This window comes from Daphnia carinata, chromosome 1 (assembly GCF_022539665.2).
Source record: "Daphnia carinata strain CSIRO-1 chromosome 1, CSIRO_AGI_Dcar_HiC_V3, whole genome shotgun sequence".
Taxonomy (NCBI): domain Eukaryota; kingdom Metazoa; phylum Arthropoda; class Branchiopoda; order Diplostraca; family Daphniidae; genus Daphnia; species Daphnia carinata.
The window spans coordinates 2,621,080-2,645,717 of record NC_081331.1 but is presented as its reverse complement, the minus strand read 5'-3'; the positions used below and the strand labels follow the sequence as shown (position 1 = coordinate 2,645,717).

Here is a 24,638-nt window from a genome sequence, read left to right as displayed (position 1 = left end):
AATTAAAGAGATGATCAAGTGAAGTTTTGATTTTGTCTTGGGGCTTCCAGGAATCGTAGATCATGATTCGCGGATAGCCAATTCTCTGAGGAGATTCCATCAAATACAGTACCGATAACGAATCGGTGATGGGCAAACAGCAATCTAATTCCGACTTGAATCCTGGCCAAGATACTCCATGATTTTCTAGTGACACATCAATTCACGAAATTTCGGATCCCTCAAAATATAGTCGTCAGCAAAACTATATTCGCATGAACAGAAACAGGGATTTAAAAAACGAAATGAAAAAATGCTACTTGCGACGCAAGCGCTCTGCATTTTCGCCCCCCTTTTTGGCCTTTTCTCCCTCTTTCTCTGCCCCTCGTGTTGTTTGTTGCGTGGCCGTGCCGCAGCTCCCGGGCGGAATCCACACGAGACGTCGGCTGGGTGGTTTCAAAAGCAGCAGATTCTCCGTCCTTCGTCGGGGAGGTGTGTGGGGTGGAACAGGGTGGGTGCGTGACGAAGGTATAGTAGTAGTAGGCTGGCCGGGTTTTTGCTCGTACGTCTAAGAGGGAACAACTAGAGTGGCAGCCAGAGCTAGAACGGTCGGGCCACAGTTAGCCACGGAAGCGGCACAGAGTAGACGACAAAAGTTACGCGCTCACGGCCACCAGCAAAAAAATAGAAGCTTCGCCTGACGAACTGAAAAAAAAAAAATACATAACAATTTTTTCATTATCGAATTCAAAACCACAATACATTTGATATAAAAATTGAAGAAAACGGAAGAGATCTAAACGGGATGTGAGTGTGGGGTAAAGTGCTGGTCTATGCAATTTCGAAGGCCTATCGTTGTGCGTCAGCTGTGCGTGAAAGTTTGCAGAAGTGGCATAACATTCAAAACGCTTCTTCAGCTTTACCTTTTTTCTTTTTGTGTTTATTTTCATTTTTGTTTGTTTATTTATTTTAGTTAGTGTGTGTGATGGAAAGCAATCGACCGTAGTGCAGGCTGAACCCTTGCAAGGTGCAAGAATTTTCAGGGTTGGTCCGGTGCGGAAGAATTTTGTACCGCAACAAGCATGACGTTGCAACGGCTGTTCATCGTCACGCGGTCACGGCGACGTCATTGCATGTAATGAGCAGTGAAATCATTGGATGCAAAGTGTCCAGTGACTATATAGCGCTTATTATCGATTATCCAATTGGCAGTTCACCGGCCAAGAGTGAACTGGAAACTTTCATTTCCACCCTGCCACTCAGCGCAGTGAACCAAAAGCAATCCTACTACACCCACCTCCTCCCGCTTTAACGTCGCCCTTCTTCCTAGTGTCTTCGTTGTAATCTTGTTTACTCGATGACTGTACGCTCGGCTCGTGGCTGGCGCTTCGGGCATTAAACACACTCCTAGACCAACCAGCTGCTGATATGTAACGACAACTAGTCAAACCAAAACAGCCACAACAAACAACGAGATTTGCTTTCTTTTTCCCAATTGCCGCAACACCCACAAAGAAAAGAACATTGAAAAACACTTGCGGTTATCGACGTTTTAAAATTTAGGAACAAATATGACAGATGGGTGAAAAACCATAATCGATATTTATCGAGTGACCCAAAAGCAAATCGAATAATTTACGTGGGGGTGTATACGCGCTTGTCTGTTGACGAAAGGGGGGAAAGGTAAGCCCGTTGTCCTGGCGGTCTTGCAGCCTTTCCCTGTGCACCGGATGTCATAAGGAAACATTAAAAGCAAACAAAAAAAAAAAAAAGGGAAGCCATCACATCTGGCGAGATCTGGAAAGTTGTTGTCTTTCATGTGTGTGTGTGTGTGGCTGTTTGTTTGGTGAAAGAACAACGGAAAACAGAAGAAAGAATTATCAGCTTCAATCATGTCCGGCCGAGAAGAAGGTGTCGGCTAATGGACGAAGAAAACTTGGATTCGGTGCTGCTCCGCGTTGTTCTCAATAATTTTTAATAATTCTCAATCCGTTTCCGAATTCCTCTTTGACGTATCCGCTGTGGTATATTTTTTTTCGTGCGTGTCAAAGAGAAAAGTTTGCCACCGGATATTGGCTACGGAGGTAACTGCCACGGCCTTCTCAGCCAAGTTTTTAGATCTGGAACAAACTAAAATCCCATCCATAATGGAGTGCTGATACTTGTGCCCCGTTGTAAGACCTACTTCGGCCGCAAAACTTTGCGTAGCGTTAACGTCTTTCAAATTCTTTCTCTGGTGCTATCCTGAATCAGTGACAAGGCGACTGGTGCGATTAACGACTCGTTTGAGCCCATATTTTTTTTCTTTTGCACTTTTGTGAGCACACCCACGATGGTGGCTCTTTGCTGATCGTCCCAGTGGAACCATCAACATTTCGAAAATTAACACTATCAAGGTAGTGATGCCGGGAGGAAGGCGGGGCCTCGTGGCCCCGCAAAACACCTTCTTGGAGAACATCATCCGTCGTTGCAGTCAACAACGTGAGTACATCTGAATTCTAAAAAAAAAAAGATGACACATGAAATTATTTGAAACCTAAGATAGGCCTTAGTCACTAACCGATGAACTGCATAACCTTTTGCTTTGATGGTTGGACATTCTTTGGTGAACTGCCCATTCTCCGGATGACTTTGATGTGATCATCATTGCGCGTCTGGCTCAAACGTTGACCAGCACTCTGCTCAGATTAGGGCTATATGGTTGTATAGTGGTCTCTGACATTTCGACCTAACCATCGTCATGGATGGGGAGACTTGCGCGTTCGCCTTCTTTTCTTGTAGCCGTCCTTTTAAACTTCCAACGTCAATAAAACGCGGAACAGAGGCTCTGACCTAGTACGGTTTTTTTTTTATTATGCACCATTTTGCGAACTAAAGCAAATACAAGAACAACAACGTAAAAGTCCGAAAAAAAAGGAATTTCCAAGGGGAAAAAGATAGCCCACCGTTTGAATGTTTATTCCGCTTGTTTTCTTGTTTTAAACTGTCACACAACAAAACATGATTTCCAAAGGACAAGCGGCAAATGTCATCCGAAAGTTATCGACTTTTTTTTTATATTCCCTTCTTTCGTCCTTTCTTTTACGACGACGAGCTTTTGTCGTGCGCACTCGTGCGTATTATAGGGCACATAAGGACGAACGATAGTGTGCATACACCCCCGAATGTATTGGAAGAGGGTGGTCACCGTTGCGACTGTTTGCTTGCGTGTTGTTGGATGTTCCATGCAAGTCGTTGTCCTACATCACACGGTGGACATCGGTACAACGAACAAAGACGGGACATAAACAGCCTAAAATGTCCAGCTATATATGCCTTAGTTGAACGAATCAATTTCCATCGATCGACACACTCACAGTACGTGGGGAGGAAATAATCTTTTGATGTTCCAGTGGGGCTCTCTGTCCTTAGCCTACCTTTGCCGCAGGATATGGGGGAGGTAGTAGCAACACCTAAATAGAACGTAGTGGTTTTCAAGGGAAACGAATGAAAAAGAGAGCAACAGAGACTTGTTTCCCAGGATGTCCTGTTCCGGACGGATGCATCACAAATCGCAATCTCTTACCTGAGGTTATGGTCGACGACCGACGTCGTCAAGTCTTCCTCAATGTTCTGGAAAGACACAGGGGAGAGAAAAGAAATATTAAAATTCATTGGCCAGAAGGGAGGAGGAGTTAACTTGGTTTACATGTTGTCTCACTCTGTGTATGCATAGTGTAGGCATAATTCAGTTAAAAGCCATCTCGTTGCGCATAGTTCTTTTTGTTTGATTAAAAAAAAAGAAGATACTTTTCTTGGAAAATGATAACATTTGAAAGCGACACGCAGAAAACTTGGGACTCGTTCAGAAACACACACGAGTTTTCGTGCTGTCATTCGATTTTTTTTTCCTCTTCTTCTAAGGGATTCCTTTTCTTTCTGTTTTTTATTTTGATGGCAACATCATTTTGGTTTTTCGCTCGTGTGGGTCGTACAGTTGTAACTGTTTTCGGTTCGGCTGGGCGACGCCAAAAAAGAAAGGAAAAAGAAACGGCCGGGATGAAAACACAAGTCCCAGACAGTAGTCAACAAGAGTTCTGTACCCCCAGTGAGAAAGGAGGAGAGTGGAAAAAAATAGAACAGGAGACCCGGAGAATAGTTTCTTTCTTTTTTTTTCACGCACACCCCACACACACACACACACACACACACGAAGAAAACGATGCTGGGGGAGGGTTCAGTCGACCAAGGCGGCGACGACCGTCTGGGAGTTATGCGGAGCACAAAAAGAAATATATATTGGACGATGTAATGCACGCAACGGGGACACATGCTTTCATATCGTTTAAGCGGTTTACTCCCAGTGCTATACAATCGAATGTTGTATGGCAACAGTGTATTTTCTTCTTAGAAAACGATGCGATCATTTTCGATGTGTCTCTCTCGCTTGATTGTGTAGAGTGCCAATAGCCGAGCTAGACTTCCACCTAGTCGGCCGAATTTTTTATGTATGTATGTATACATATAGCCGACGCAAAGGTCTGTGGGTGTGCATGTGGTAAGACTATGCTGACCGTCGCGTGTTGACTTGCTCCTATATACTTTGGTATTGATTTTCCGTATGCAATACAAACGAACGCGCTATAGTGGATAGTTTGGGTATGGCGGAATTATTGAGGTGGGCCGGCAACGTGAAGCCGAATATCGTAGGTTCAACAAAAGGCAATCGAGTCGATTAAAATACAACGGTTAAGGACGGCAGATCGAAAGCAACGCACAAAAGAGCAATTTGAAATTCGGCTCGGGGGGGTAGATGGAGTCGGTGGTAGGTCAACTGATAAATCACGACGCGGGTCTGTTGAAGCGTTAGGATAAGATGCGTGTAAAAGGAAGCAGTGTAAGTTAGACCACAGAATGTTGAGTTAGATGGGGGAAAAAAAAGGCACATGTCAATCCGACATGTGCGTTCGTGTAGCGTCAAACCGGAACGAGCATACATAAAGCGAAAGAGTTTGATGTATGAACCCATTTCTTAACCCCATCCTTGTGCTCTCTCTTAGCTGAAAATTTCATACTTTAAAAAAAAAAAAATTCTGATTATATTTTAAAAAATCCTTTCTAATAGAAAAATGGGAGATCAGTTCACCAACCAAAACACGCACAAGCGTTTAAAAAAATAGTTCCTTGTTGACATAGGACTTTTTAAATGTATGGGCAAGAAACGCAACAATGGGGTGACGAAAGGTCTGATGGATTCCGGATGGATTTTCTCTCTTTAAAGCTTTTAAGGTGAAGCTCTCATAAGTTTGACTCAATATGCTTCGTAATGGAAGGGATATTTTCTATTTCCTCTTCCCCCTCTTTTTTTTTCGTTTAACGGGGGAAATGCGAGCGTCTGGATCCTGTCAAATCCATCCTCGGTGTCATTCAATCATTCAATCTTCTTCCTTCTGGATAACCCCTGTTGTTTCTCGGCACTGCAAAGAATTTACGGCTGGATCGGAACAAAACGAATGTGCGGGGATGAAAACAAAAATGCAAAGCAGAGACATTGCTTCTCGTGCAAAGAGATAGCAAGGGAAAGTGATGGATGAAGAGTGAAAATCGAATCAAGATTGCGAGTTTGGAAAATAAGTAAGCAAAAAACAAAAAAAAAATGGTGGAACAACAAGTCACGAGAGAGACATTTCCTCATTTTCGGGCCACTGTGCAACACACGCACTCGATTTTAATGTCGAGATTAGCACGAGAGGGTGAAAGTACCAAAGACTGGGAATGTGTGCGGTATAGATAGATTCAGCCCACCGCTTTCCTGATGGAACGATCCCTGGCTTTTTAAATCAGGGGAAGGAAAGCTCCGTCAATCCTACAGGCGATCCCGCCAGTCATTCTCAACAATTCTGACATGTTCTTCCTCTCTGAATATTTTAAAGGTCGGATTCTCAGTTCCGAGAAAAACGCAACAAAGGAAAAGGGGGAAATACAATCGAGTGTATAAACAGCCACACTTTTTCGCTACGTGATGCTGTTACAACAATTGAAGTAAATTGTTTCAAGTCAACGCGTTGAAAAAAAGAACGTCTAACGTTGTTTTCCAACCGGTTGATCAATTTCAGAAGAACAGAAAGCAGACACTCTGAATTTGGACTTGAACAAATAGAAACAGATCCGGTTAATCTACATCACTTTTGATGATCATGATGCAATTTTCTTGTTGTTTTTTTTTTTTTGTTGTTTCGTGTCCGTCAGTCCGACTGACACGCTGCAACGGGCAGAAAGACAGCTGGAACATCGGCGCGTTTACACCCAAGAGAGGTTGACTCACTGATGTGTGAATTTTGTCACTTTTGCAAGCAACAGCGCTAGACTTAATAATCAAAACGTCCTCCACCGTGTCGGGCAACGCCGGCCAGCAACAGCTCGAAAGAAAAATCAACGGACGCCTGTCCTTATAAATAGATAGCAATGGTAGCCTGTTGTTTTTGTTGCTGCTGTAATAATAAAAAAAAGGAGCTAGAAAACAAAAAGTGTGATCCTTTTCGTCGCCACGTTGCCTAGCAACCGTGTTTGTGTTTTAAAAGAACAAAAAAAAAGAAAGGGAGACATCGGATGGCCTTTTGGCTTTCGCAATCTTATGTGAGGGCATATCAAAGTGACGGATCTCCAATGTGTTCTATAATGAGAACTTGATACTCGTTGGAGTAGCTCAACGTAGATTGAATCATAGAGCGTCAATGTGATTAGATGTGTAGATCTTACTGACGATCTCCTTGTAATGGGAAGAATGTCTAGAATAAGTGGCTTAGATTGCGTCATTGTATGAGAATGAGACCAATCGATGATGTCTCCAGTGTTTTATATAACAGGCCTCTTTTACTAAAGTTATGGATAAACGAACGCGTGAGTAAGTGTTGCAGTGGAGTTATCTTCGAGACGTTCACAAAGGTCGTGAATAGTATTTGATTCAAATAGAGAAGCTATTTTGTAGTACAAGAGCAAACTTATCTTTTCTAATCAGCTTTCTTCAATGAAACGCGCCCATTATGCGCGTTACGTAACGGGCTTAGTATATATAAAAAAAAGGTTCCAATTAAAATTCACGGCTATTGGCTTTTGTTCCTTCTTACGCAACATCGTGCAGCCTCAAAAAATAATCATGCAGTGAATCATATTTTTAATTTTTGCCTATTTTTTTTTTACATGTTTACTTGCTCTTCCCCTTTTTGATTGATTCCAAACTTCGTGTGCTTGTCAATGGATTGACGTTTACTCAGCCGACAGCAGTTTCCTCCTGGCAAACGCTCAAATCGTCGACTATCCGATCGTCTACTGCAACGAATCCTTCTGCAAGATCTCCGGCTACAACCGGGCAGAAGTAAAAACGCACAAAAAAAATTGTGTTTTCATTACAACTTGTCAAAAAATAATCTAAACATCCGATCTATCTATACCAAATTCTCTCTCAACTAGAACGTTTGCTATTCAATTGTTTTTATGCTCCACAATAGATTGCAAAGATATATACATCAGCACCGTACGTTTAGATAAAGAAAGAAAACGCGAGTTACAGAGAGAATTGGGGGAGTTAAGATACATGTTATCGATTATCGAAGAAGCCTAACAAATAATAAGAGAGGGGCTCCGATATACCCGGTAGTATGTCTAGGCTACTTGGGGTGTACAACCCGATGGAGATGAAGCACATCAGTAAATGCTAATGATTTTTGTATGTGCTCTCTGGTTGGATCGATGATGGATCAATGTTTTCCTTTCCGTCTATTGTACAAATGTCTATATGAAATACAGGTGATGCAGAAATCGTGCCGGTGTTCGTTCATGTGCGGCGAAATGACGGACAAGGAAACGATCCAGCGGGTGGACGAGTGCCTGGAGCAGTACACTCAAGACCAGTTCGAGATCCTGCTCTACAAAAAGAACCGTATGATTTTCTTTTTCTTCCTTCGTTTAAATATTAAACATTTCTTTCCTTTTTATCCCGACATTGTTCATCCCGAAGGGGTTTCTTTGTAAACTTTTTTTTTTAAACCTCTTTTTGAGGGACGGGGGAAATGGTTTCTATTTTTGGCCGCTACGGAATACACCGGTTGATGCCACAGTGTTTCTGTTTGAGAAACACATTGATATAAATACGTAGACAAATACTAAAAAAGCGCAGACAAAACATATAACTAGAAATGGGGAAAGAAATCCAAATTGGATGGTGTATCATTTCTCCTGAGGGTGTCTGTCTTTGTTTTGCTCTTTTTATTCCCATTTTTTTTTAAACAAAAAAACATACAATGTCTCTACCATAGAATCCGGGTGAAAGTCTTATTTTTTTTTTATAACGTATTCTCCTTGTAGATTAAATTCCCTCCTCCTTCCCTTATTTGTATGTTGTGTTGCGATTGTACTGCATAATTGGTCGTTAGCGGGGATACGCAGGTTCGCCGCTGTGGCTGCTGTTGCAGATAGCGCCCATTAAAAACGAGCGCGATGTCGTCGTCCTCTTCTTGTGCACTTTCCGCGACATCACGGCCCTCAAGCAGCCGCTCGAGAGTGAAGAATCCAAAGGTATGGGCATCCTTCTCTTTCTTTTTTCTTGCCTTGCGTAAAGATTCTTCTTTCCCATACAGCCATCATCAACTCTAATTTGCAAAAACGTACCTGTAGATGCGGTTTATTAAATTTAAAAAAAATAGCCAGGCAGATAAGCACGAGATATCTGAGACGTAAGACACGCCTTGTTAACATCAAAACAAATAAAGACAGGGAAATATTGCATGCCACTACAACCTATCAAATATCAATACCCTTTGCGGTTAGGCGTAATAAAGCTTATTGACATCTAGTGTACAGTGATGATGATGATGTACGATACATTAATACGAAAACATGTTATACTATAATATATGGTCAATAATAAAAGAGGCAAAACTGCCATCTCGTCAGGATACAACAAACAAAAAGTACGGCCATAAATAACTCTATTGATCTTATTTTCCTTTGCATGTGAATACTTCTGGATGATTTACACCGTCGGAATTGCTGGTGAAAACAAAACAAAAAAAAAAGGTTTGAGCAAATTCGCCAAACTGGCTCGTTCGGTGACGCGCAGCCGGACCGTTCTGGTCTCCCAATTCTCCTCGCACATCCCGGCCGCTACGAAGGAAGTGGCTGCCATCAATAAGCAGTCCAACTTTGCTCACGTAAGGTTCTCCTAACGACAAACTTTTTTTCTTTTAAACGAGGTCATCAACACAAGCAATAAAAGTTTATGTATTTATACTTAACTATAAAATATCGTTGGGGAGCTGAAACGAATGCGGGAAAAAAAAGGGGGATTTGCGGATGGAATGACGTGGCGCTATATAACTTATACGTAGATCGTTACACGGACGACAATTGCCAGCGCGCACTGTAGCCATGAGTTTTTAATCGATGATTTATTATTCGTCCTGTACGCTGCTTTTGTTACACGTCCCACGGTCACTTAGTTTCTCTCCTCACCTCCATTCTCCTTTCTTTTTTTTTTCAACGGTGACGACAACGACATTAGCAGGTTACACGAATATCCCGCACTCGACGCCTGTACACCTGGGATATGAAACTGCCTGTGGACACGCGTGTTTTGCATAGAGCGCCGTGTACTTTACCATTAGACGTGACTACAAAGGTGCAGTCGTCTTTAATTGCGTATGCATGCAGAAAGACGTGTGCGTACACGGTAGATCATTAGCGTTGGCCGCTACGACGCCCTTTCGTCGTCTTGTTAACGAACGTGTAGCTTCTAACGAGCTCGACTCGTATACCGGGATTGCACTGCCGGCGGCATTAAATGTATTTTAAAAGAGACGGGGTTACGTAACAACACTCGTGAAAACTAACACGCCTTTGCGCATACATTTGAATCCTTTAGCAAATGATTTCTTTTATGAATGTTGATCTTATGAAGGAAGGATTTTGTGTAATCATTTTGCAATAGAAAGACGGTTGCCTAGCCCGACAAAATCTCACTAAAGAAAAATGAACGAAACAATGTTCGGCGTGAAAGTATAGCCAAAGGAGAACAAAAGAACACGCTCTTATTATGGCACGTGCAGCGATAATGAAGTCGATTGTTTCTGCTACTCACGCTGGGCACGCATCTCCGCAAACAGATGCAACTGCTTCTTCTCTCTTTTGCTCCGACGCGTATACGTAAAAAGACAATTCGAAATCATTTGGCCAGTGCAACTCGCATTTTACGTTGTTTTCGCAATCCCTGGGCGACACACGACATCAAACACGGGCCAAACTATTTGTCTTGATCTGGAACGCCATAGTGTTTAGGACGACGCACTGTTTTCTCGTTAAGTAACTACACATCAGAAGCTATCTAAAGTAAATGCGCCGAAACGGTACACAAGTCTATGGGGAAATGTTTTTTTTTGCTTCTATATGCCAACGTGAGAAATAGCAGACGAATTAGAGACTCGTGAATTGATGTTACCAGTATTTCTAATGCCGGCAGGAAGTGTCACGATGATCTTTTGGCTGGACAAATAACCAGTGTTCATTGGATGTAATATACATTTTCTTTCTGCCGTGTTTTTCACGATAAACGCAAAACAGATGATGAGCCTGAACGCGGACGTCCTGCCGCAGTACCGCCAAGAGGCGCCGAAAACGCCGCCGCACATCTTGCTGCATTACTGCGCCTTCAAGGCCCTGTGGGACTGGATCATCCTCTGCCTCACCTTCTACACGGCCATCATGGTGCCCTACAACGTGGCCTTCAAGAACAAGACGTCGGAGGACGTCAGTTTGCTGGTCGTCGACTCGATCGTCGACGTCATCTTCTTCATCGACATTGTCCTCAATTTTCACACGACGTTCGTCGGGCCGGGCGGCGAGGTCGTCTCCGACCCAAAAGTCATCCGCATGAATTACCTCAAGAGTTGGTTCATCATCGACCTCCTCTCCTGCTTGCCTTACGACGTCTTTAACGCGTTCGACCACGACGAAGATGTACGTTCTTTTAAAATTAAGATTTCGTTCATTATTGGCTCCCAATTCAATTGGGTTAAGATTTTGCTGGAACTCTAGCAAAGACCGTTTCCCTTTTCTATTTCGGGAGACATTTTTGTAAGGCTGTTCTTCGCTATTGGCTCATACAAACATTCTTTGCGTTGACAGTGTGCTAAATGAAGATGGAACAATCATTGAGGGGTAGTGATGGCTTTTCTTTCACTCCTAAACTCTCCAATTTATTCTTTTAGTTTTTTGTAATATTCGTTCGACGAATGAGAGAAAATCAGACGTGACGGTGAATAGCGATTCTTTCGTTTTTTTTTTTTTCAAAAGGGATAAAAAAGATAGTGAGGAACAAAAGTGAGCAGGATTGTTGGCTGACGGCCCGACCAAAATAGCTCAACATCCAGATGACGACTGTCTTTTTTTTTGTACCCTTTGCTGTGTGCGAAAAAAAAAACCTTTTACGTAATGGGCTCGATTCATCCCGCTCGTCCATCATAAGGTCTTTTCTTTTCTTCTCCTGTCTGCCCTGTCCGTTTCAGTTGCCCAAACTTGTATGATGATGCTTTTGCATACGCTGCGATTTACTGCTTGTCCTTTATGGTAGGACACAGTGGCAAAAGATAATAATTCGAGAAGGACTGCTCTTCTTTCCGTTTTTACTCTCGTCTATCCCTCATCTTTTTGCCAAGTGGCTGTTGACATCGTTCGTTTTCTTGACCCTCTTACAGTGAATACAAAATTACCCCTTTAGCCGAGGATTGTCCCGCGGTGCTCGTTTTTAATGAGATCAGCAGCAATCACGGACTCAGACGCATTGCGAAATGCATCACAACTGGGCGGCCCTTTTTTTCCCCCTACTGTTAATTCGATTGAAAGTTAACTGTGGACTAGACAAACAGCTTGACGTAAGAAAAGCAAAGCTTCTATCCAGAGTTAGATAACTGGCACAATTCATTTCTATGGTCTTCAGAGTCGCTAATAAAACTCTTTCATTTTACCTGCCTTTTTAAATCCGCGATTGATTGAGCCCCGTCTGTGTCCCGACTAATCAATGGCTCTCCCATACGTTAACGACCCCCCCCCCGCACGAGTATGCACGAAGCTGCAGTTCGCTAATTCCATTCTCCTACAATATTTTCGTATCGACATTCCCCCAAATAAAATTAAAATTCAGTACCACCACTAGTAGCTCCACTAGATTGATGATGCAATCGGCCCTATCCAAAACGAAACAACGGCTCGTGTTATCCGTCCGTTTAGACATTCGGGCCTGTCAAGGGTGCGTCATGTGCTATAACATGGAGGGGAGCGCGAGGACATAGCTTTACTTCTTAAATATCAACAGAGCGGTTCATCCCCACTAGACCACTTTGGATTCGTCTTTTTTACTCGCCTTCCGCCTTTCCCTTATTTACTACTAGCTCGTAAAACATGTACAACAGCTAGAAAACGATGAGAGTAGCAACAACAAACAGAAAGGAAGGGAAAAAAAAAGATGTAGCAGAAGCAGCGTATTTTCATGGTCGAGCAATACAGCTCTCTCCCGCCGGAACGCGCGTACATGTATAAGAAAAAGGCCTGTTTCGCTGCTAGTGAAACTTCTTGCATCGATCCGGGGTGAGCAAAAAAAAAGGGAAGCAGAAGCGAACACACAGCAGACAGTGGTGTGCAGCTTTATACGCTCGGCTATTGTATCAAAAGGAGGGGGGTGCTGCTGCAGAGTCTAGAAATGCCATTGTCATGTACATCTAGTCGCCTACTAAGTTTGGATAGTACGCACTCAGCAACTACAAATCTAACGCAAATAATTGAGGGGAGGCCAACAGCCGGACCAGTTTCCCACTATAGGGCAAAAAAAGGAAAACTCTACGTCTTCTTATATGGACTATAATACAACAATAATAACAACAAACAGGATATAGCATCGTGAAAGGGGAAAAAAAGAGATAATATTGTACGCACATAGTGTGTGTGTGTGTAATAACTCTGTCCCGATGGTGAAAGTAACAACAAAACGAGAGAGAAATAAAAAAAAAAAAAGAAAGTTTTCGCCCGTGTGCTTAGTATTCTGGGAATCGCACCCAACGAGACCAGCAGGTTCCCCCTTTTTTATCACCACCTCACAATGCTCCGCCATTGTTTAGATGGCCTTTTGGGTTTGGGAAGGCGTCCGTCCATCATTGCATTATCCACTAGGCTCAAGCGTCCACTATGTTGAGTTGTGTATAATGTTACCTTGCACAAATATGTGTGTGTGTGTATATGTACGTTGCCCCGTATGTACCTCGTTCGATCGCTTTGCCCTGTCTTATATCTTTCGCCCTCACCGATGTTCGGGGGCCGACCTATTATACTCGATGCGTATATTAACAATAGCCGCACCCTATCCACCTACGATGTTTGTTGATTTCGGACGGATCTCTCGTTAGCTCGGATACGATGACGGCCGGTATATAGATGTCCGAACTCGCCGATGGATCTATGTGTGCGTACTATATATGCCAACAGCGAAAAGGGGAGGTGTAGCAATGCGTTATGATAACAGCGTGCTGTTGAATGATGAACACGCCCCGTGTTATTCCTCATGTTTCCAGTCGTGCCCCGCTATATAAATAGAGCGGATGGTGGAACGAGATCAATGTTCCGGGCAAATGGAAGGGTGGAGAAACTATAATATTAAAAAAAAAAAAGAACAAAGAAGAAACAGCAAGAAAATAATGGATATGCGTAAGTAAGGAAATAATGCGAAAGAAAGGGAGAGCAAAATGAATGGGAGTAGCGACGTCAAAAAATGAGAAATAATAAAAATTAAGTTCTGTAAGACGAACGGACTTGGTGTCAAAATAAGACAGGTTTTCCCTCGCCATGGTTACATTCCTTTCCTCAGACGTCCAAGAGAAGTGGCTACATAGTTCATAAGGTCCGCTGTTGCCCAAAGAACGGAGCCAAAAGCCATTAACATTCATCCTGCTCTTAAACGCGACGTTCTAATTCATTTTTTTCGTGTTCCAAACTCTGCGTACTCTTAATCAAGGAACGTAGCCCTAATGAAAGTAAACGGCCGATAAAAACTTTAATCGTAAGCCAATTAAACAACAACATGTATGGACTTAATCGAGTCCCTCTTTCTTTCTCGTTCGTTCATTTATAGGGTATCGGGAGTTTGTTCAGCGCTCTGAAAGTGGTTCGATTATTGCGACTGGGCCGTGTGGTGCGCAAATTGGACCGCTACTTGGAGTATGGAGCGGCTATGCTGATTTTATTGCTCTGCTTCTACATGCTGGTGGCCCACTGGCTGGCCTGCATCTGGTACTCGATCGGCCGCTCCGACGCCGACAACGGCGTCCAGTACAGCTGGCTGTGGAAGCTGGCCAACGTCACCCAATCGCCGTACGCCTACGTCTGGTCCAACCACAGCAATTCGCCCGAGCTGGTCAACGGGCCGGCCAGGAAGACCATGTACGTCACGGCGCTCTACTTCACCATGACCTGCATGACCAGCGTCGGATTCGGCAACGTCGCCGCCGAAACCGACAACGAAAAGATCTTTACCACCTGTATGATGATCATCGGATGTGAGTACACACATAGAGAAGAACATCATACATTTATTATGAATTGAAAAAAAAAAAAAAGAAGCTTATGGTGTGCCTTATGTTATATCCCCGCTGTATAAATCTTTTCGGTTCCGTCTCCCGATTGCATCCAGAGCAAAAACGGATGTATGCGGATATTTCAGAGCCAAGTTATCCGTGTGAGAAGATCCAGCAGCTGCGGCTGCCCGATCATTCCCAGCTAGTTAAATTCGATTACGTCTCTATTTCAAAAGAGCTATATGCTAGTAGATATAAAACACATACGTATAAAATCACTTAGTACACAAACATAGAAGAGATTCTTCTTTTTCATCATCCTCCGCACGGATTGAATCGACTAAAGTTTCCAAGGATTTCTTCTTTCTTTTGAAATTTTGTGTTTCTTTTCACATAGACCCAGATACCTTCTAGACCTTATTTGATTATTTTTCGGCCCGGTTATCTTTTTTTTCAATCTCAGCTAGCTCTCTATTTGCACGTGGAACTAATCATGGGGCGTCTCCCTGCGTCCAGATGTTGGGACGTATAATGCGACGGCAATCATCAGGAGCTCCGCAAAAGCGGAAATTTGACGCGCTCCGACGCCCCAGTAGCAAAAGACGGGAAAAAAAAAGATGTGGCTGGGCGCGTCAGTTTATGGATAGGAACAAACATAGTGATGAATAAATATTCCAGCGTTTTTTTTTTTTTTGTTATTTGCAAATCGATACATGTTTAATGAAATTTTTTGGATTTTGGTGGCGCCGAAGAAATTCATTGAAGCATCGACACAGCGCCGGTGGGGTTTATAAAGTTGACGTGCTACTTAATTTGAATGAATTTATTTTCTTAATAAAAAAAAAGAAATTCTTTAAAAAAAGGGGGGACATGGAATGATCGTGCAGGACGTACGGTCTTTCTGCGTTCCATTATTATCACGTTGATGGCGTGACCTGCTTGGCAATAGCGTGCTATACCAGGCTTGCGGTCAACTCCATATCTTATCTTACCTTTCGTATTTTTTTCTAGGAATGCTGAAATATGTAACAAAAACAGAGAGATAGCCTAACTTTTGATTACGTGACGCTTTTTTTAGATATAAAGGGCGTTACCACAGGCCGTAAATCAGTTTCTTTTTTCAAAGAAAATATATATTCTTTTAAAAAAGAATCCATCATCATTAATCATAATCACGTCACCCGTTTTGCTTATCGTCCCCTTACTTTGCCTTCTAGTGAACCGCGCTGATCAATAAGAAAAATTGTGTTTTTTAACGCGTCATTTGAAAATGACATGTGTGGATGCAGGCCTTATTGTTTCTCCTTTAAACTTTCCATTTCAGCTTTGCTGTACGCGACCATCTTCGGTCACGTGACGACCATCATCCAGCAGATGACGTCGGCGACGGCCAAATACCACGAGATGCTCAACAACGTCCGCGAATTCATGAAACTCAACGAGGTGCCTCGGGCCCTGTCGGAGCGGGTCATGGACTACGTCGTCTCCACCTGGGCCATGTCCAAAGGACTCGATACTTGCATGGTACAAAGCCGATATCTTATATATTACATCACCGTCGTGCTATTACAGCTGACTATTTAAATAATGGAATAGAAAATAAAACGAAATCCAATCAACCCGTCGAAATGATTGGTTGTTCCACCCGTGCGGGACATTTCACCTGCCCTTTTGTTCTCTCTCCTGTTCATTTTTCATTCCGCCTACGTTCTAAAAATAACAAGCCACACGAAATTCGATTGACCTTTTTCTCAAAAGAAATTCCGCCCTTTTCAAAATCTAACTTTGCAACGGCCATAGGCCCCTAGGCTATTCTAAATATATTCCGTCCCGCTCCCGCTGCTGCCGTCTATAAGGGCAAAACGACGTTTGCCCCCCTCCCGAAACTGCCAGCGCGTATTGTTTTGCATACGTTTTATGTATAGACTCTCTCCCTTTCTCTCGTGTTTTGAGCGCGTCAAAGTGGCTACGGGTTCTGATGTAGCCGCGTCCCGTGTTTGCATACGAAATAGACGGCGCTTTTTCAGTTGTGGCGAACTTGCGGGACCCCTCGTGTATATTTTCGCATCGATCGCCCGGATTCCCCTTGATGTTTGTCTGTTCTATTCTGCTATATATACGCTCGGTTGTATCAATCCTCATTCGGCATTTCCCGTTATTCCACCTCCCTTTTCGTCCGCAATATTCGGCCTGTTCCAGCAACGCTTCTTTGTTACTGGCGTTGTGGTTTATAGATTTCTTTTTTTTCTTGTTGGACGGATTACCCCCATGGCACGCATTGGCACCTGCTAATGGATAAAAAAGGTTGCTAGCCCCCAACGGTAGTCCCGCTGACCCATTTTTATTTTAGACGGCGTCGGAGACGTCGCCAAAGTGGATAAGCAAAAAAAAAAAAAGACAAAAAAGTACTTTCCTTTTATTTCTTTTCTTTGCCTTGGTCGATTTCTTATGTCAAGATGGGTAGTGGACACGAACGTCCATGGGCGTAACACTCGAATAGTATTGTATTACATCGGAGTAAATAATTTTATCTGAGTTAAAGGTAGTTATGCAATAATCATTGGTCATCGTTCTATGTTACTTGCTTCCCCTCATTAATGTTCTTTTATATTTTTTTTCATTTGATTTGCTACACTGGGTACGGTATACTGGGTACGGCAACTAGGTGCTGAATTACTGCCCCAAGGACATGAAGGCCGACATTTGTGTCCACCTCAATCGAAAGGTCTTCAACGAACATCCGGCCTTCCGGCTGGCCAGCGACGGCTGCCTCAGGGCCCTGGCCATGCACTTCACGATGGCCCATTCGGCGCCGGGCGACCTGCTGTACCACACGGGCGAATCCATCGACACGCTGTGCTTCATTGTCACGGGATCGCTGGAGGTGATCCAGGACGACGAGGTCGTCGCCATTTTGGGTAAGAATCCAATGCATACCATTCCTCAAAAACCATTATCGTGTATACAAAGCCTCCTGAAACTTGTATGTTTACTTAAAACCGCCTGCCAGCACGAAGAGTGGCTCTCGTGAAAGAATCATCAGGATGGATGACGTTGCCTTAACGGCCCGTTGCATGACGGCCATTTGATTCTCGAAAATCGTTTTCTCTATGCTTTGAAAAACACCTAAAAATAGAATGGGTTCAATGGGAATTAGGTGGTCAAGAAATCGATGCTGGACGCCCGTCATTCAATGTATATCAAAGAGGCGGACAACAGAGAGATACAAGTCGTTAACCTTTTGTCTGTAAGAACGATTGCCGAAACACGCGGCACTGGAAAAGACGGGACTTTGATGTGCGTGCTCTTTCCAAGTTTGCCCGTTGTACACGGAAACCCGTAAGACCTATTTTCCAACAATGGCAAAACAAGAACTTTTTTTTTTCTCCTTTCGGTCCGGTTCTACTGTTGTGGTGCCCGTGTAATTAGCCCAACTGGCTTCGTGTATATCTGTATGTGTGTGTATGGCTATATAAAAAGGCGGGGAGTACCGGTGGTCGTTAAATTCCCATTAGAAACCAGCGAAAGAGAGAGAGAGAGAGAGAGAGAGAAAACTAGAAAATCGTGATCGCCTGTCCGGCTAAGAGCTCGTGTCTTTATTTCACGCTGTCCGCCTTCTACACGGACGCCCGCATGTAATGCGCTATAATAGCCTTAGGAAGTATTTCACTATACGTAGAGTTTAAAAGCTACGCTATTTAACGTTCAACCAGTTTGTTAATAGAAGCAGAAATAGTGTTCCATTTGTTGATCTCTTTGTGCGTTCAAAAAAAATTGCTAAACATTTTATCGACATGTTCTTTAACTGAACAAAAAGGAAAGGGGGACTGTATTTTATGATTCGGATATCGTGCCGCCATATTTTTGTATGTGTTTGACTGTACATTGAATAAGAAAAGACCGGCTGAGTTTGTTCTCTCTATAGAAACGGAATACTTTTGATATAACTGAGCGTACTATGCAAAGCGAGAACGAAGAGATTGAAATCAGAATTTCACTCGGTGCTTTGCTCGTTGATACGAGCGGAATGGCTGAGAGTAGGAAAAAAAAAACCTTTGAAGCGCAGAAAATATTTTTGGAATAACTGGAGAGTGAAAAAACGACGTGACAAAAAACGTAATGGAACTCGCTGGAGTTCCTCTTCGTCTCACTGTACACACATGTGTTTAATAAGAAACGATCAAGGCTTTTCTTCTTATAAAAAATTTTCCAACCGGGGGGATCTTTCTTGTTTCGGCTGGAGTGTTTCACGTAGACGTAACGACTACTGCAAACCATCAGCACCAATACGCGCAGTCTATATATTTTATTGCTTGCGTAGAGAAACATCAAAAGAAGCACTATGCAAGTGCTTGTACTTCCCCTCCTGTATATGTATATATATATATACTCGGCAGGGAATACACAGACATACACACACTATATCTGTCTCTCGCTTTCCCCAGGTGATCAATAAACGTTAAAACTAACGGAGAGACCAAGTTAGGGAACGTGGAAAACTTTTCTAGATCTAGTTGACTCTTTTCGACGATGGTTTTTACTATTACGTTTTTACTTTTCCCACAGGTATTTGTCATCTGCAAAAGTGAACTTTATGAACAGATCGATTTATGGCTAGCTAGTTTTCTTTGCACAATCAGCTTGCATTTCTAGTTGTTAGTTTATATTGAAACACGAGTGCATTACACCCGACTAATATTTTCTGAATATTGAATTTCATTTCGAATGGGTAAAACAGGTAAAGGTGATGTCTTTGGTGACACATTCTGGAAGGAAGGAACGGTGGGTCAATCAGCAGCCAACGTCCGGGCATTGACTTATTGCGATCTGCACGCCATCAAACGGGACAAGCTCATCGAAGTCTTGGATTTCTATCACGCATTCGCCAATTCCTTTGCCCGCAATCTCATCCTCACCTACAACCTGCGGCACAGAGTAAGAAAAAAAAATCCAATTAATTTTGATTTTCTTCGTCCTTTTTGCGACGTCTCTTTCATCCCTCTCGTGTATAGAACTAATGAAAACAAAACTCGAAAAAGAGATCGCCTTACATTTTTTTTTCTCTTCGTATGTACGTCATTATCGAGTTGGCTTCCGACTCGTCGCTCCCCGACGTAATCCAATATATGCATATCGATTTGAAATGTGTGTGCCTTTCCGCCCGTCGCAACAACAAACCTGGCGGAGGGATCCAACTAAAAGGAGTTGTTCTATATACCTTGTTTGCGCTAAAAACAAAAAAGAAGAAGAACGCATTCGCTTTCTTTTTTTATTCCATCTAACTTTGTCTTCCTCCACCCCCTGTCACCTTTTTCTGCGTCATTTATGAGCATCGCAACAGCCGCACACAGACTTCCCCTGTAAAAACAAAAATGTGCCTGCACCAACTGCGGTCGTTGAATTTTAGATGGCCGGTCTGTTTAATTGATCAAAAATTGCATTGATCATTACGTTATTACTATACGTTCGAACTGTATAGAAAGAAGGCTCTAAAAATAAGTGTGCTGTGCAGGTTCAAAGACAATGTCTAGTGTATAATTGATTGGCTGCGTTAGTGTTAGAGACAGGTTTCACGTTTGCTTGACGTCCAGATGACCCGTTACGAAAAGAAAAAAAGCCGATCGGGTTTCTATACAATCAACCTTCTATTCCGGGCCGACGTGTGTCGCTTTTGTCAGGCGTATCCGTTGACGCGTATTAGTAACATATATATACAGTACTCCCTTTCTTTTGTTTATTATGGTTTTCTTTTTCAATTGTCACACGCAAAGACCCTCGTGATGGCAAAGAAGTCCCGAGTGCCTTTTTTTTTCCTCTCTATCTAAACATCGACGAAGGAAAAAAAAATACGCAGACAAAATGTAATAATAATTGAGTTACTTTTTGTTTGATTTCTTTAATCAGCTGATCTTTCGAAAAGTGTCGGACATGAAACGGGAGAAGGAACTGGCGGAGCGTCGTAAAAACGAGCCGAAATTAGACCAAAATCAGGATCATTTGGTGCGCAAAATATTCTCTCGATTCCGCAAAGGAGGGTCCACTTCTTCCGGCAATCTTCTGTCTGGCATCGCTGCGCCTCCGTCGAGTACTCCGGCACCCACCGTGGGCAACGCCAATAGCAACGGTCCGTGCGGCTCGCAGGCCGGGACGCCGAGCCACAGTGGCCGCGATGTGGAACGGGGTGAAGTGCTTCAACATCAACTGTCGGGAGAGTTCGATCTGTCCGCTGGGCAACAGCACATTCGTTCGGGAAGTAGTAGCCCCCGTCGGGAGAAGATCGGACTCGTGAAAGCCGTCAAGGAAGACGAAACAATGTCGAACGGATCTCGGGCCAGTTCGGCAAAAAGTAAATGGGGTAGAATGATGCGCGGTAGTTCCGGCTCTAGCGACGCTGTACAAGAGAGCGAGGCGAGCGGGAGTACGCAAACAACAGCTGCGGCGGTCAATCCGGCAGCGACGGCGGCTTTAAAAATGATTGAAACAGCGACGGCGAGCGGTCGAGCGCAATCGGCCGGCTCAGGCAACAAAATCCATCCCAAGTTGAGTCGAGTGCCGGAGAGGCAGGAAACGAGCGTGGACGAAGCCCTTCCGCTGGATCGGAGCCGGCTTACAGCCAGCCAAGCGTTCAGCACAACCGTGTCTGCGGATTACAATCCGCCCGCTAGCCATTCGCAGCGGCAGATGACGAGGTCCGATTCCTCGTCCATCATCGATTCGTTCACAGAGCTCAAGCAAGAAGTGCGCAGCGAAGTCCAACGAATTAATCACAAAATGTCCAGATTGGAGGACATTTTGGGAGAGATCCTCGTCCGTTTGACGCCGGCCAGCGTCGCTGCGGCCACCGCCACGCCCGTCAAACCGCCGCCTCCACCTCTACCTAGCGCCCGATCGCCCGGTGGCCGCGTCCGTCACGCTCAAGTCGCTCCCGCTCCATCAGACGTGGCTCCCTCTTTAGCAACGCAGCCGTTTTTGAACGTGCCGGGCAACGCCGATGCAACAGCCACTCCTGTAGCTATTGACATCGATAGTGGCGCTAGTTCGCGCCCGACCGGACGCAGCAGCGGGAAGCCGCAAATCGGCAACGCCGGTGGCACTCGAAGTCGAAGCCGTCCGAGGTCGGCGGGAACGGCCGACAAGTTGACGACACAATTTCAAGAGTACGTCTGACAGTTTGATTCTTTTTTTTTCTGCAAGAGAAATGACAATAATTCGTGAAACTTATGGTAATAATTTTTTATTCAATAATTAATTGGACGAGGTGGGCAATGGAGAGAGATCCGACTCAGAATGGATTGAATTTACACACACAATTTAAATCTCAATTTGAATAGAATTTTTTTTTATTATTATCTATACATATACACCACATGTACATAATGTTACGTCATCACAAAGAGACAGAATGCAATCATGAAATGACGTGTATAACTTATTATTCATTTTTCCCCCCACTCTAGTCTTCAATTGTTTTCACCCCGCTCTCTTTTTCCCATTCTAAATGTTGTTATTATTATGCGTGTTTTGCTCTGGTTTCTGTTGTTTTCCTTTTTCATTTTTTAGATCATCTCACTCATTATTTATGTTTTTTTTTTTTTTTTTTACCTATTTACTCTTTTTAATTATTCCCATAATTTTTCTATTCAATATGATCAATTAGTGAGCGCTCAACTTCGAGTCGTCGAGTTTTATTCAATCCCGTTTGTTTTGTTTGTTTCATTTCCTATTTTGGGACGAGTACATTTCTAGTCTATACGCCTTTGATTTCAAATAGCTCGGCCATACAAGGTAGAGCGCCTAATTTTGAGGCACTTTATTGAAATGAGCTTGATGCAAATCTCACCTCTCTCCCTCTCAAAAATCTGAAAAAAAGAAAGCCAAACACAGAAAATGAAGGAAACGAAAAAATAAATTTAAAAAATGTACATCTCCGCTCTCTCTCTCTCTCTCTCTCTCTCTCTCTCCCTTCTGTGTTCTATGCAAGATGAGCCTCTCTGTAAATGATATTAGTCTACCGGAGCGTATCAGCCTGAGTTTGCGTGAGAATAAGAGCGGGAGCTTATAAGTTTGGAGAAGCTTAGCGAACGCGTATTAGCGTGAACGAGTTATCATTTTGGTTGGTACATTGAAAATACTTCTCTGCTGCTTTCCCCACCTCCAAGTCTGTAAACCAAAAGGGGGGAGGGAAAGAAAATTGAGCATTTGTCTTTTTTTTTTTTCTACACTTCTAACTCATTTAAAAGCTCTGCGTCTAGCCTTCGAAAAGCAAAACACATCCTGAGGGGGACAAAAGGGGGAAAAGAGAGGAAGGAAACGATTAAATTGGTCTCGAACATAGGGCATTACTGTGCGCTTTTTCTAGCCAAATATTTGCATGTAGAAGAACAAAATAAAGAATGGCTGTTTCTTTTTTTCAAACAACAATATCGATCCGTCCACTCTCTTCAATAAAATGATAAGCCAGCTAAAGGGAAAGGATGAACAGGAACGACTTTTGTGGGACACACAGGCACACATTGCAAACACAACCAAAACTCTCTTTCAAACTATGCGCTGTTTGTATATTACAGTTAAAAACATGGGCGCAATCTCTTGGTACGGTGATCATTCATAATCGAGAGGGAGACGCTATTAGCTGCAGATTACAAAGGAAGTGAAAACGAGAAAAGAATGTAGAGAACAGTCATAGTTTTTTGGAGAGGGACCATTCAAGTTGACGAGAAGAAAAACAATTGCATAACATCTTACGCCATGTCCGGCCATAATACGACATCCCTCAGTTTCCAGGCCTCCTTTTTTAAAATTTGAATAGACTTGAATTTCAATTTTGTGTTTGTTTTTTTATTGATTTATCCCTTTTCTTCTCGCTGGTTTACAAAATGAAATTTATTTAAGAAAAAAAACAAATTTTTGTCCGTGTCCCCATCATATCTCTTTTTCCTCTTTATTTGAATATATAGGCGCCTATTGTGTGTATAGACGCTCTGATGTGTATTATTACCTATACTTACCTATACCACTCACTATCACTGCATTTGTATTTTACAATTTGACATGTACATAAATGCATCATACACAACCGTTCGATCTGAATCTACGCGTTTATTATTACTACAATTTTTTTTAAATCTGACAAATACGGCCAAAAGGAGCAGCAAAGATTCACGTGTAAATGATATTTGCGTCTGGCCAGCTGGTATGGCCTCAGTGTCACCATCATATGAAACGATGACAATATGTATGGACACTTAGGAAGATGAAACCGTACAAGCAAATATGATGGGCAGCTGTTACTGACTTTTTTCTTTAAAACATCAATCCGGATTCGTTTAAATCAATGTTTCCTTACATCAGTTATTATACGGTGATATTGGCCGATTGCGTATTTTTTATTTGATTTAACATCTACCCTACCCCTTCGGTAATCGATACTGTGTGCATACCCAAAGGTGTCATCATGATGTTTCGTCAAGCTGTGGTGTATATTTCAGTGTTTAATTATAACTTCTAAGTCTACTGTAAAGTGTAGAAAATTTCTCGCTTGAAATACAGTCGCTTTCGTGGAGGACCGCATTATTTCAGGTTGAATAGACACACAAGCGCCAGCACCCAATATCTTCAGGTTGGAATCCTTTCAACGAAAAGTTGAGTGATACACAACTTGATATTTTCTGCGGTTCTTCCCATTAGCAGCGCAAACATTTTGGCGAGAAAAAAAAAAAAAATATTTATGCATGTACACCCTATCACCAAAAATTCGCCACTTAAGAGAGGAAAAGGCATTCGAGCTGACAATTTACACAGCAACCATCGATGTGTGTAAGTGTGTGTGTGTGTGTATTTATATAACAACAAAAAAAAAAAAAAGAAAATCGATTTCCAGAAATGCGTCCTGACAGACTTTATATGAGCCGTTGACACAATCCCAGTCCCAGTGTTTGTCTATAACTTTATTACATTCCGTTGCTTCTCTTTTCCACAAGTTTTAATATCCAGATGTGATGCCTTTCGCATTTACAATAATTGCATGTTTTTTTTATATTCAAAAGAAAAGGCAAGGGTGACAGTGCG

The 24,638-nt window shown here is 42.9% G+C and overlaps 1 protein-coding gene across 1 annotated transcript; it reads left to right on the top strand.

Moving 5' to 3' along the window:
- The first annotated feature begins 890 nt into the window (after positions 1-890).
- On the top strand, positions 891-23,660 carry LOC130692307 (potassium voltage-gated channel protein eag-like). Its single transcript, XM_057515388.2, has 11 exons — positions 891-2,460; positions 7,233-7,333; positions 7,765-7,897; positions 8,404-8,532; positions 9,034-9,167; positions 10,573-10,968; positions 14,129-14,552; positions 15,895-16,094; positions 17,236-17,488; positions 19,309-19,505; positions 20,475-23,660. Exons 1-11 carry the CDS (start codon positions 2,382-2,384, stop codon positions 21,735-21,737), a joined length of 3,309 nt encoding a protein of 1,102 aa, XP_057371371.1. The 5' UTR covers positions 891-2,381; the 3' UTR covers positions 21,738-23,660.
- Positions 23,661-24,638: the final 978 nt, after the last annotated feature.